Source organism: Gorilla gorilla, chromosome 2 (genome assembly GCF_029281585.2).
Source record: "Gorilla gorilla gorilla isolate KB3781 chromosome 2, NHGRI_mGorGor1-v2.1_pri, whole genome shotgun sequence".
Lineage (NCBI taxonomy): Eukaryota > Metazoa > Chordata > Mammalia > Primates > Hominidae > Gorilla > Gorilla gorilla.
In genome coordinates this window covers 139,995,141-140,007,812 of record NC_086017.1, presented here as the reverse complement: position 1 = coordinate 140,007,812, position 12,672 = coordinate 139,995,141, and the positions used below count along the sequence as shown (strand labels likewise).

Genomic DNA, 12,672 nt, shown 5'->3' with positions numbered 1-12,672 from the left:
GTCAAGACCAGTGGAACACAATCAGAGGAACAGATGCCTGATTTGCAGAGGTAAGCATCACACAAGGGTCCACACCCTGTGGCCCAGTCACTGGGCTCCAAGCTGGAGAGAACTCTGCTCCTCTAGAGGACAAACGCCTGATGAGGCCCAAGCAAAATATAGGACCAGAGAAGATTTAAGCCACCCAGCCAGGGTGGAATTGCACTGTGGATAATCTCACATTGTGCAGCATCTGAACTTCTAAACTATGCTATTTTTAACACATAAAGTACATGCCAAGAGGAGCCACGAGGGAAGAAACCAGCTGAGGAGCCTGAGAAGTGGAAATGTAGAAAAGTGTAGCAAAGTAGAATTCAAGATCTAACTCAATGAGGCACTTCTGCAAAACCTAAAGTGACCCACGACCTGAACTACTACTATTTTAATAAAATTGCTTCTAAGTGGCAACTATTCCATTCCAGGTGGGGGCTTACATATGTTGGAATACAGGGCCTCTGCTGCCAAATCTTCCTCTCCTGTGACAAATGCAGAATTACATATCTAAGTGTTAGCAACTAGGTCAACTAAAAATAAAACACATAACACACGACTAGGTTACAGTTACACCTACAGGATATGCATGGCTCAGAGTCCCCAGCAGTTTCTGGCTGCTCTTCTAAAGGGACAATGCGTTCTCCATCCATGGTCCTCAACCTCCAACAATGTGATTAAAATACACCCACCCACCCCGAAAAAACAAAACAAAACAAAAAACTAGGGACAGGCACTACAGGACCAGATATGAGAGGGCCTTTCTGCCTTGAAGCACCACACGTGCCCATTTATGGAGGGCTCTCTTGCTTGATAAGGCATTGACTACGATTAGCTCATGTGGTCTCTACTGAGCCAAGACTCTTGAAGAAGGAAAAAAAGACTCTGGCAAAGGCAGATGATCATTGTTCTTGTTCAATTTTATTGGCATTGTGTTCATCTCTTTACAGAAGAACTCAGCCCACACCCTAGAATGTAGACCTTTGGAAAAAGGAGAAGTGCTCCATTAAGCAAGCTACAATGCAGGGGCAGATCCTAGGAAGGGAGCAGAACTGCCAGGGTTCCAACCAAAGAAAGAGGTTAATTAATAATGGGCAATATTGGGGAGATGGGTGGGGAAAAGAGGAAAAAGCTCCGCTAACCTAAGAATACCACAACCCTGAAAGGAGCGCCTTCTAGAACAAAGGTAAAATCACTAGGACAGATCTGTTAGGGTTTTCCTTTCACTCTTGTAGTAGAATGCTGATCTAACAGGGGAGTTTTGAAGTGTGGAGCAGGGGGGAAAAAAAGAAAGAAAATGAGAATTTTAATTTTTGAAATAACGGCAATTTATCCATTGCACATACCACTGTATTATGCAAATCAACCTTTTGGAAAATTTAGACACAGAAGGGAACTAGACAGTTTTCCCCCTGGAGAGATGAAAAGCTTTTTGGCTCTTAAGTCTTTGATAAAAGGCGTACATAGTTCTTGTGTCTACTGTACAGAATACTGCCGCTAGCTGGATTTCCCAATTCTGAGTAACACTCGGCAATCCAAACAGGGTTCAACCCTCCATCTTACATGCCTGCATTACAGGACTTAAACACATAATCCAAGAATTTCTTACACTAATTTATACATTTTAATTGGTTGCATATATTAACATGTACTATAAGATTCTTTTCTAAGAAGCATTACATAATAAATGGATACTGTAAAAAGATCTGATTAGTTAAAAGTAACAAGCATTAACAGATAGATACATACAAAACTCAGCCTGATCAGACTGGGTGTGAGCCTGTAATGGGGCATGGGGCACCAGCCTTCCCAAGGGGTAGCCTTCAAGGAGGGAGGGGAAAGGGGGGGTAAAAAGACCACAAGACCGATAAAAAAAATCAGATAATTAGACACAGATTAACTGTAAACAGTTCTCTCTCTCTCCAGTGAACAAAAAGAATAAGCTTCCAATGCCAACTCCATATCAGAATGACTTCCACCGCTGGCTTGTCCTGCTGCCATACTCGCGGGCTCATGTGGGTGGGCAGGCAGACCCTAAGGAGCCATCACGGGCAAGGGCTGGAGTTTGATTACGTCAGATCTGTGTGTGTGTGTGCATGTGTGTGTGTGTGTGTGAGAGATATGTGGGGTGTAACTGTGTTTGATGGGGTTTTCTTTTGGCAGCTGGATGTGAGAGATCAATGTACGTTTTGTTTGGAAGAGGAGAGGGGAATTGTGTTGAAGGCCTACGTGTGTTCTTGGTTTGTGAAGGACTCTGTGCTCAACTCTCACTGCCCCCTCAGCAACTGCAGCTTTCTGCCGAGGCCTTGGCCCGGTCATTCTTGTCCAGTTTGATAGGTTCAGGAAATTCGTTGTACAGCTCCACCTCCGTTTCCTGGACAAGGAAACAGAGAAACGTTGGTTACTCAGGGAATAGAAACATTTCAGCCCTCATTGCGGGCACTTTCTGCCCAGGAGGGGCTCACTTCTGCTTGGGCAGAGTGGGCGGGGAGCTGTGGAGCAGAGCCTGCCCACACAGTTAAGGGAGCGCTCTGGCAGAAGGTGCCATGCTCAGGGGAGTAGCAAGAGAAAAACAGATTTTGTGACAACTCCAGGTCAATGTGAAGAGAGGAGTCTTGCCAGGAGAAGCAGCAGTCTGCACTGAGCAATCAGGACAGAAGTTCATGGACATTCTCAATCAGATCATGATCTGGGAGCTCTACCACATCCAGTTCAGATGCTTTCTGTATGTTCCCTATAGTTGCCAATGGTTAACAATGGTCTGGATTTCTAGCTTTTCTCAAACATCTGGCAACCCTCAGCCAGTGTGTGCACGAGGTGAAGTGGCTGGAGCTGAGTGTGAGCTGCCCTCTCAGCCTGGAACATTCCTTCTACCTCCCTATCTTCCATCCACTTTTCGGGACCAATGGCCTCTGGTCTCTTTCTTCTTCCAAAGGTTTAGCAGAGTTTTGTCTCCCAAATGCTGCAGGCCTAGAAAGGCAGCTGTGAATTAATTTTATCACCATCTGTGACAAGTGATCAGAGCACATGGACTATGGTCATTTTAGTGGGACTTTGCTAAAGTAACATGCTTCCAATGAGGAGCAGCATTCTACTTTTGGGTGCGGGAAAACAATGTCACTTAAACACTGAGCACTTGTGTGCCAGTGACTGTTCTAGAATTTGGAGATAAAGCAGGAACTGTTTCTATTCATTAAAAGTTATCTAGGAAAAAAACCATTCCATTCATAATAACTATACAAGTATAAAACATCTAGGAATACATACTTAAAAAAATAACAGCTTTGGCTAAGCATGGTGGCTCACGCCTGTAATCCCAGCACTTTGGGAGGCTGAAGCAGGTCGATCACCTGAAGTCAGGAGTTCAAGACCAGCCTGGCCAACGTGGTGAAACCCTGTCTCTACTAAAAATACAGAAATTAGCCAGGGATGGTGACAAGCACCTATAATCCCAGCTACTCAGGAGGCTGAGGCAGAAGAATTGCTTGAACCCGGGAGGTCAAGGTTGCAGTGAGCCAAGATGGTGCCATTGCACTCCTAATAGCTTTGCTGGGTTTTAACTCACATGCCATAAAGTGTACAATTCAATGGTTTTTAGTATATTCAGAAAGTTGGGCAGCCATCAACATTAAGTTTAAAATACTCTCATCACCCCCCAAAAAACCCTATGCCCATTAGTAGTTCCTTCCCACTCCCATTCTATACCATCCTGGACCCAGCAAACACTCATCTACTTTCTGTCTCAATAGAGTTGCCTATTATTCTGGACACTTAATTTTTAAACATTATTTATTTATTTTAATTTTCCCCATTTCTTCTAGTGGACTGTGATTTCTTTCTTTTTTTTTTTTTGAAGTAGAGTCTTGCTCTGTCACCCAGGCTGGAGTGCAATGGCATGATCACAGCTCACTGCAGCCTCTAACTCCTGGGCTCACACAATCCTCCAGTCTCAGCCTCCCAAGTAGCTGGAACTATAAGCTCGTGCCACCACACCTAGCTAATTTTTAATTTTTAGTAGAGATGAGGCCTTGCTATGTTGCCCAAGATGGTCTCAAACTCCTGGTTTCAAGTGATCCTCCGGCCTCAGCCTCCCAAAGTGCTGTGATTTTAGGCATGAGCCACTGCATCCGGGCTGGACATTTCACTGAAATGGAATCGTACAACATATGGTCTTTTTGCAACTGGCTTCCTTCACTTAGCACCCATGTGGCAGCCATGTGTCACTACTTCATTCCTTCTTATAGCTGAATAATATTAGAATGCATGGATAAGCTGCCCTGTTTATTCACTTATCAGTTGATGGACATTTGAGTTGTTCTTACTTTTTGGCTATTACAAATAGCGACATTTTATATTCCCACCAGTACCTAGGAATATGTTTACTGTGAAAGGCAAAGGATCATATTATAAATCAATTATAGCATGGGTGTGCCTGTAGTCCTACCTACTTAGGAGGCTATGATGGGAAGACTGCTGGACCCCAGAAGTTGGAGGCTATAGTGAGTGATGATTGCACCACTGCGTATCAGCCTGACTGACAGAGCAAGACCCTGTCTCTAAAAAAAAAAAGAATCAATCAATCTTACTGAAGGATCAGAAACAAGACCTAAAATAGTATCATGGGTGGAATGTTTTGGTTTTTTTTTTGAGATGGAGTTTCGCTCTTGTTGCCCAGGCTGGAGTGCAATGGTGCAATCTCGGCTCACTGCAACCTCCACCTCCCAGGTTCAAGCAATTCTCCTGCCTCAGCATCCTAAGTAGCTGGGATTACAGGTGCCCACCACCACGCCAGCTAATTTTTTGTATTTTTAGTAGAGATGGGGTTTCACAATGTTGGCCAGGCTGGTCTTGAACTCCTGACCTCAGGTGATCCACCCGCCTCAGCCTCCCAAAGTGCTGGGATTACAGGCGTGAGCCACCGCACTCGGCTGGGCAGAATGTTTGTGTTCCTCCAAAATTCCTGTGTTGAAGCACTAACCCTTCAGGTGGCTGTATTTGGAGTAAGGAAGGAATGAAGGTTAAATGAGGTTGCAGGGTGGGGACCCGATCTGAGAGAATTCGTGTCCTTATAAGAAGAGGTGACACCAGAGACACCTTGCTCATGTGTCCTCTCTCTGTGCACACAGTGGAAAGGGCATGGGAGGACACAGTGAGAAGATAGCCCAGAAAAGCACCCTCACCAGAAACATGTGCCAGCACCTTGCTCATGGACTTCCAGCCTCCAGAACTGTGAGAAAACAAAATGTCTGTTGTTGGACCCTCCCAGGCTCTGGGGTTTTGTTAACGCAGCCTGAGCAGACTAATGCAACAGCCACAACAAAACTGCAATCAATGAGAAAAAAACAGTGGGCTTAAAGAAAAAAATTCCAATCAAAATCTCAACAGAGTTTTATTTGGGGTGTGGAAGGTAAGAGAGGAAAATGGTGGAACTGAAACAAAATTATTAAAAAAGAAATGTGGCAGGCCGGGCACGGTGGCTCATGCCTGTAACCCCAGCACTTTGGGAGGCTGAGGCGGGCGGTTCACAATGTGAGTTCCAGACCAGCCTGGCCAACATGGTGAAACCCTATCTTTACTAAAAAAATACCAAAATTAGCTGGGCATGGTGGCGGATGCCTGTAATCCCAGCTACTCAGGAGGCTGAGGCAGGAGAACCGCTTGAACCTGGGAGGCGGAGGTTGCAGTGAGCCGAGATCACACCATTGCATTCCAGCCTGGGGAACAGAGCAAGACTCTGTCTCAAAAAAAAAAAAAAAAAAGAATGTGGCAAGAGGAAACTTGCCTCATCAGGCAGTCAAATCAACACAGTCCAGATAAGGGAACATGGCATGGACATCACCAGAACAGACTGGAGAGACCAGAAACAGATCCCAGCACATATGAGCATTTAGCACAGGCCACGGTCTATTCAGGGAGGGAAACGGCTTGTGTAACATAGCCGAATGATTTCAAACAACTGACTGAGCTCTCTTGAGAGAAAAGGCAAGTCTCTCTTTTCTGCCATAAGCCAAAACAAATTCCAGCTGAATTACAGAAAAATCTGAGGTAGACACAGGAAACGTAGAAACTTAAAATGACATAACCAAATAAAAAATTACTTTTTCCCTATGTTCAAAGGACTTAAAAAGACCACAGAGTTGGAAAAGTCACTTAAGATGCAAGTAGAGTTAACTTCAATTCACCAACAGCTCATGAGAACTGAGAGAGGCCCAACCATGTGCTGTGTGCCAGCTGTGTGCAGCAGAGAAAATCCAAATGGCTAAGCCCCAGGGAGGGGGACTCAGACGGACCAGTAGTCACGATGGTGGCAATTTATATACCCAAAGATCAGCAATGTCAGCAGTGACAGGTGACACCTATTGCTTGCTGGCAAGGAGGTAGAAGAAAGCAAGCCCACATTGCTGAAATGTTATTCCCCTTGGGGAAAGCAACCTGGCACCCTGACTTACAATAAGATACACCCTCTGATTTAACAATCTAACTTCTTAGGGGCTAGCTCTAAAAATAAAAGCATAAAGACAACAGGGACAGTAGTGATGGAAGAGAAAAACTCAGACAGTGATGCCAGGCAACAGGGAACAGGTGGGAAACACTTTCCTACACATATTTGGATTTCCATTCCCTTATATGAACATTAAGAAAAATACAAACATTATTATTTGGGGGTAAGGGTGGCCAAGTCTGCATCTTGGTCTGCTCCTTACCACTTGAGGGCTCTCCTGGCATTCTGGGTGGAACAATTTCCTCATTGAGTAGATCTGTCCCTTTCATTCTGGAACACTTAGTGCAGACCCCACCCATGCCAGAATTTCCCTGGTCCTTGGAGCAACCATTACAAACAACTCTTTGTCCTGCTGAAAGCCATTACCTTCATTCAGCCAGCTTCCTGGAGTCAGCAGAATCTGCCTTGCCCTTCACAGCCACCATGTGCTTCAAGTGTTCTATGCATCCCCCAAAACCTGCCACACCTCTGACCACCCCCAGACACTGTCTGATGAGGCCTCGTGACCTGCCTTAATCACCACTGCCCCTAACAGAGCTGTACATCAAAACAGACTTTCAACTCGCATGAGTGGTTGTATCTAATCACAGAAACAGTAAATAAGAAATTCTAGGTATTATATTCCTTGAATAGTTTTCCTACATCTTCTTCCTTCTTTGTGTTGTTTACTTAACTGTTCCTAAGGAAAAAAGTTACCAGTCAGTATGTGAGAGCTGGAAGAGTCTGTCTCATTTAATCTTCATAATCACCCTGCAAAAGCAGGTATTCCCATTTTTCAGGTGAGGGGGTAGAAGTTCAGATATAATTTTTTTTATTTTAATTTTTTATTTTTTTTAGACAGAGTCCCACTCTGTCACCCAGGCTGGAGTACAGCGGCATGATCTTGGCTCACTGCAACCTCTGCCGCCTGGGTTCAAGCAATTCTCCTGCCTCAGCCTCCCGAGTAGCTGGGATTACTGGCGACCGCCACCAGGCCTGGCTAATTTTTTTGTATTTTTTAGTGGAGAGGGGGTTTCACCATGTTGGCCAGGCTGGTCTCGAACTCCTGACCTCAAGTGATCAGCTCGCCTTGGCCTCCCAAAGTGCTAGGATTACAGGCATGAACCACAGTGCCCGGCCATAATTTTTTTTTAAGCCCAAACTAGATATAATGATTGGTACGCAGCAGAGCTGGGATTCATATTCAAGTTTATTTCCTCCTTAAATAGAAGCAGCAATCTGTTCGGGGTCTCCCAGTGACCTGATCTCCTAATCGCAGCAAAGAAAATAAGAACAAGCCTAGTAAAAGAAGGGCAGCCTCAGACTTCACAGCCTCTGCATCTTTTAGATTATTCCCCCCAAAGTGGGATTTCTGGAAGCTTAAGCAGAACATGTCATAACCTTCCCAGATGAACACATAGGGTATTCTGGCTATACAGAAAAGAGTGGGTTAGGGAAGAAGATTAAGGGCAGGAGGCCAGGCAGGGACTGGGTCAGTGGTCAGGCATCACCAGAGTGGGCTGGTCAGCTGTGGGAGACCCACCTGCTTAAGTGCATTCCGTGCAATCGTCTGGAACGCCTGCTCCACGTTGATGGCCTCCTTGGCACTGGTCTCAAAGTAGGGAATGTTGTTTTTGCTGTAGCACCAGGCCTGTGCCCGCTTTGTGGCCACCTGAAAGAAGAAGCAGGGTGCACATAGGCTCATGACAGAAGCAGCCAGCACTGACTCCATCCTCCCCAGGAAGTGTCATGGCCCCTCGTCTACAGGTAGTACAGGTGAGGACACAGACATGGGGAAAGAGGGTGTTGGAGGAGACCTGCAGACCCGTCCAAACTTGTCCTGCTGGCTATGCTCAGGATAGCTAGGATTCAGCTAGAGAGGTCAAAGCCTGTCTCGGTCTACAGCTCATACCTTCTGACCCTCAGTTATACTTAAAAGCCATTTGTGAATGGAGTAAGAAGCCAGTCCGAGAAGAAATGAAGAGTGTTTACTGGGACCTCAGAGATCCCAGGACAGGAAATGCCCAGCAGCTTGGTCTTAAGGTTTATAGTACCTTCACCATTACTGCTAGTGTGATGTCACCCATGCCACTCACACATTCTCATTCCTTCCCCAACCCCTAGCCCATTTTCAGCCAAGAGATAAGGACTAAGTCACTTAAGAAAAGATCCGTGGTCAGAAATAAACCTAGTTGTAATTAATCGAAGAGTCTATGTTTCCAGCAGAAATGGTATTTGAAACTACAGTACAGCAATTTCACTCAAAGCCCAAAGCAATATTCTGCACACATGGAGATCCAGGCATGGCCTAGAGGTACTGGGAGGGCACTACTGAGAATGACAAAACCGAATTCCCTCCTTCAAAGTGCAGAAAGGGAAGTGAAGCTGAGACAGCCAGGACAATGGCCCAAAGTCACAGCCAGCTGGGGGCAGGATGGGGACTTAACCCAGGTCACCTGGGTCCCGGTCCTTAAAGGCAGTTGGCCTGAAGGGCTGGCATATGGTAATGAAGACTCCCACCAGCACCTCCTAGAGCCATGTGAGCTTAGCAAAGAACCCTCCAAATTCACAAGGCCCCTGGGGAGCAGGTGTCTGTGACAATATCTATCATCGTTGGTACTTACTTGTCTGTTTTCGAGGTCAATCTTGTTTCCCAACACAACAAAGGGGAAGTTTTCAGGATCTCGGGGACTGGCCTGGATGAGAAACTCATCTCTCCAGCTATCTAGGGTTTTGAATGTGTTGGGGGCAGTCACATCAAATACCAGAACGCAGCAGTCTGCACCTCTGTAGAAGGCCACACCGAGAGACTGGAACCGTTCCTGTCCTGCTGTGTCCCATATCTGTGAGAGACAAAACATTCATTCCTTGGGAGAATGCTAGGCAGAGCACCAGGAGCATGTATGCAAGGGGTGCCAGAAGAAACAGGCTAGATTGTGGGGCCACCCACAAAGACAAATGACACCAGACTTCAGGAAGCAAATTTCAGCACCAGAGTATCTGAAACAATCCTCACAAATATTGTGAGTAAGTATGTGTCTGTCTATGAGCGAGTGACATTGAGTCCAATCTCCAGGGTGCTAGAAATTTCTTATATCTTGATCCAAGTAGTGGTCACATGTAGGTAAGTGTGTAAAATTTGAACTATAAATAAAACAGGTACTCTGGGAACTTTCTAAGAGCAATGGAAATATAGGGAAGTGAGGTGATGACTCACGAATGATACAGTTCAATAGGGAAGTGAGGTGATGACTCACGAGTGATATAGTTCAATCTATGCATTTTACTGTATGAAAAGTTTGCCTAGCCAGGCACAGTGGATCACCGGAGGTCAGGAGTTTGAGACCAGCCTGACCAACATGGAGAAACCCTGTCTCTACTATAAATACGAAATTAGCCAGGCATGGTGGTGCATGCCTGTAATCCTAGCTACTTGGGAGGCTGAGGCAGGAGAATTGCTTGAACCTGGGAGGCGCAGGTTGCGGTGAGCCAAGATCGTGCCATTGCCCTCCAGCCTGGGTGATAAGAGCGAAACTCTGTCTCAAAAAAAAGAGAAAAGTTTGCCTAAACAACAAAAAAGATTAGCATGTTATATTTCATTTGTATTATACCTCAATTAAAAAACAAAACAAATGAAAAACTCTTGACAAAAAGAGATCAAGAGAAAGACAATGAGAACACACACCAGAGTAAAGATTAAACCAGGTACTACTGCCCAGCTCTAAGCTGATCACCTCATTCACTGCCATGCTAGGTTTAAGAGCAAGGCTGGGTATACTTACTGCCCTAGATCCGTAACAGGCACTCAAACAGAGCCGGACGAACATGATAACAACTCAGATATAAGGATGAAGGGCAAAAAAGACAAATTTATTTCTAATGATTCCACTGCCTCTCGGCAGGCTAGGGCACTAAATGCTCCCTTGCCCAGACACAATAAACAAAGTCCACACATGTAGACTAAACAGGATCGGGACTGCTGGTGGTACTCATCCCTGTGCTCTCCTGGTTCTCCAATGTTCTACACGGAATATGTATGCATCTCTGTCAGTGGAGAAGTGACCCCATTCTCAAACAAACAAACAAACAAAAGAACACTTGGCATCCTCCCACACAGGAAGGAGGAGTTCATGTCTTGTTCTAGTCATATGTGCGGAGGTTTTCTGTAGCTGAAATCCTAGACTGCACTCCTAGACTGCACATGTGACACTCTCCACATTCTCCCACGTTCCTCCCCTCTACCCCGTCACGCACTAGGGCACTCTGGCAACAGCAGATGGGGTGACATGGGAGAGCAGGTTCACTGGACTTTACTGCTGCCCAACAGATTTAGTGAACCATCGATTCCTATTTTTAAGAAAATATTGCTGACAATTTCCTATCATTATAAACAACTCAGCAATGAACATTAGCATAGAGAGCTTTCTCTGTATTTCAAATGGCTTTTTTCAGATAGACTCCTACAAGCAAAATTACATAAGAACTCTGTTACTGTTAGGTGGAACCAATTCATCATCTGGAACTCAGATACACAGAGAAGGCAAAGTAATACATCAAAAAGAAGTCAACAAGTTGACAGGTTCCTAGAAAGTTACCAAAATTAATTTAACTTTGAATTTACAAAAGTAAAGGCCATATTTATCAAAACATCAACAAGTACAGTCCTATGGCTGACTGTGATTTTTAAATTTTTTAATATTTTAATTGAAATTGTTAACAGCGACCTGGGTTCTTGGAATCTTCCATGATAGAAATCAAGAGAGATCACCAGACACAATAGCAAAGAGAAAGTGAAAGTGTATTAGCTTATGCATAGTGAGCTAGCACTGCAAAAGGAAAGGGGCAGCTGTTCTCTGAAAGCAGTGTGGGAGTTAACTTTAAAGGGCTTTCCTGTGGGGAGGGGTGATGTCAGGGTATGTATATAGGAGGGGTTTTTCTAGTGCACGCACAGTGGCTAAACATGCTTCTTCAGAAATTGCGTGTAGCACTAGCAGGTTAAATCTCACCCTGGGTGTGACTTTTGGCATTAAAATGAGGAAAAGGTAACTATAAGTTGAAGTTTAGGTCTAACTGCACATGCTGGGGGGCCCCAGGGAGGTCCCTAGCCCCATGAAGCAGGAACTTGTGATAACAGTTTCTCGGGGTTTTTTGTTGCTGATTGTTTGGAAGTTAGGTAAGCTACAGCTTGAGTAAGGGGCTTTTATTCTTTTTCTCTAGACCACATCAAAACAGGAAACCAGCCAGCCTGCTTGTCTCAAAATGTTTTGTTTTCTCCATTTAAAATTATACCCTTATAACTGTCTACCCAATATTCCGATGTGACAAAAATTAACACTGTTATTTTAATCCATTTTTTCCAAGAGTTAACCCTTCCCTCATTGCATTTTCTTCCTTCTTCACCACAAGTAAATGCTCCTGAAGAGATGCCTTACATAAACATTATCATCCTGTACAGCTTTTTGCAACCTGTCTTTTTTCATTCCCAAAAGTTAACAGTTATATAATATTCCACTGCTTTAATAGACTCACTTAGTTTCCCAGATCATTTGAGTTATTTGCAGTTTTTCACTCCCCATGCAAGGCTGCAATGATAACTCTCATTACACCTCTCTCATAATGTCCAGAGATAAGTTTCTCTAGGCCATACACTCAGACTCAGAACTCTGGATTGCTGCATAAGTCTATGTTCAACACTGGGGAGCAGAGTGGCAGTTTCTACTGAAAAGGTTGTACTCATTACTACACTCCTACCATCAACCGGAGGCTGTTCCACTCCCTATATTCTAGCATCCACCAGGTTACCTACTGCTTGGATACTATTAGGCATTATCATCTTTGTCACCTGCTTGTGTGGTTTGTTCTTGTTAGTCTGGGAATCTTGTTATTTAGATGTTTAATGTAATCTATTAATCAATCTTCAACATTTTATGATTTGTACTTTCTGTATTTTCAAATGCCAAAGGTGAAAAGTATTCACTATTTTCATTTTTTAAGTTTTCACTTTGTATTTTTTCCACCTTCAGGTCTTGAATCCTCTGGTTCCCCCAAGCTAGAATGTAAAGCCCTGTCCTGGTCCCACTTATTTACCCTACTGGCTGAGCGCAGTGGCTCACGCCTGTAATCCCAGGACTTTGGGAGGCCAAGGTAGGTGGATCACCCGA

The 12,672-nt window shown here is 44.6% G+C and overlaps 1 protein-coding gene across 1 annotated transcript in view; it reads right to left on the bottom strand.

Moving 5' to 3' along the window:
- Positions 1-931: 931 nt before the first annotated feature.
- RAB7A (RAB7A, member RAS oncogene family) overlaps positions 932-12,672 on the bottom strand; it is an 81,023-nt gene continuing 69,282 nt past the window's right edge. Inside the window, exons 4-6 of the mRNA XM_019023598.4 lie at positions 9,136-9,354; positions 8,055-8,183; positions 932-2,404 (exon numbers count right to left, since the gene is read on the bottom strand). Coding sequence (XP_018879143.1) covers positions 2,309-2,404; positions 8,055-8,183; positions 9,136-9,354 — 444 coding nt within the window. The 3' untranslated portion in view covers positions 932-2,308. The remainder of the gene's footprint in view (positions 2,405-8,054; positions 8,184-9,135; positions 9,355-12,672) is intronic.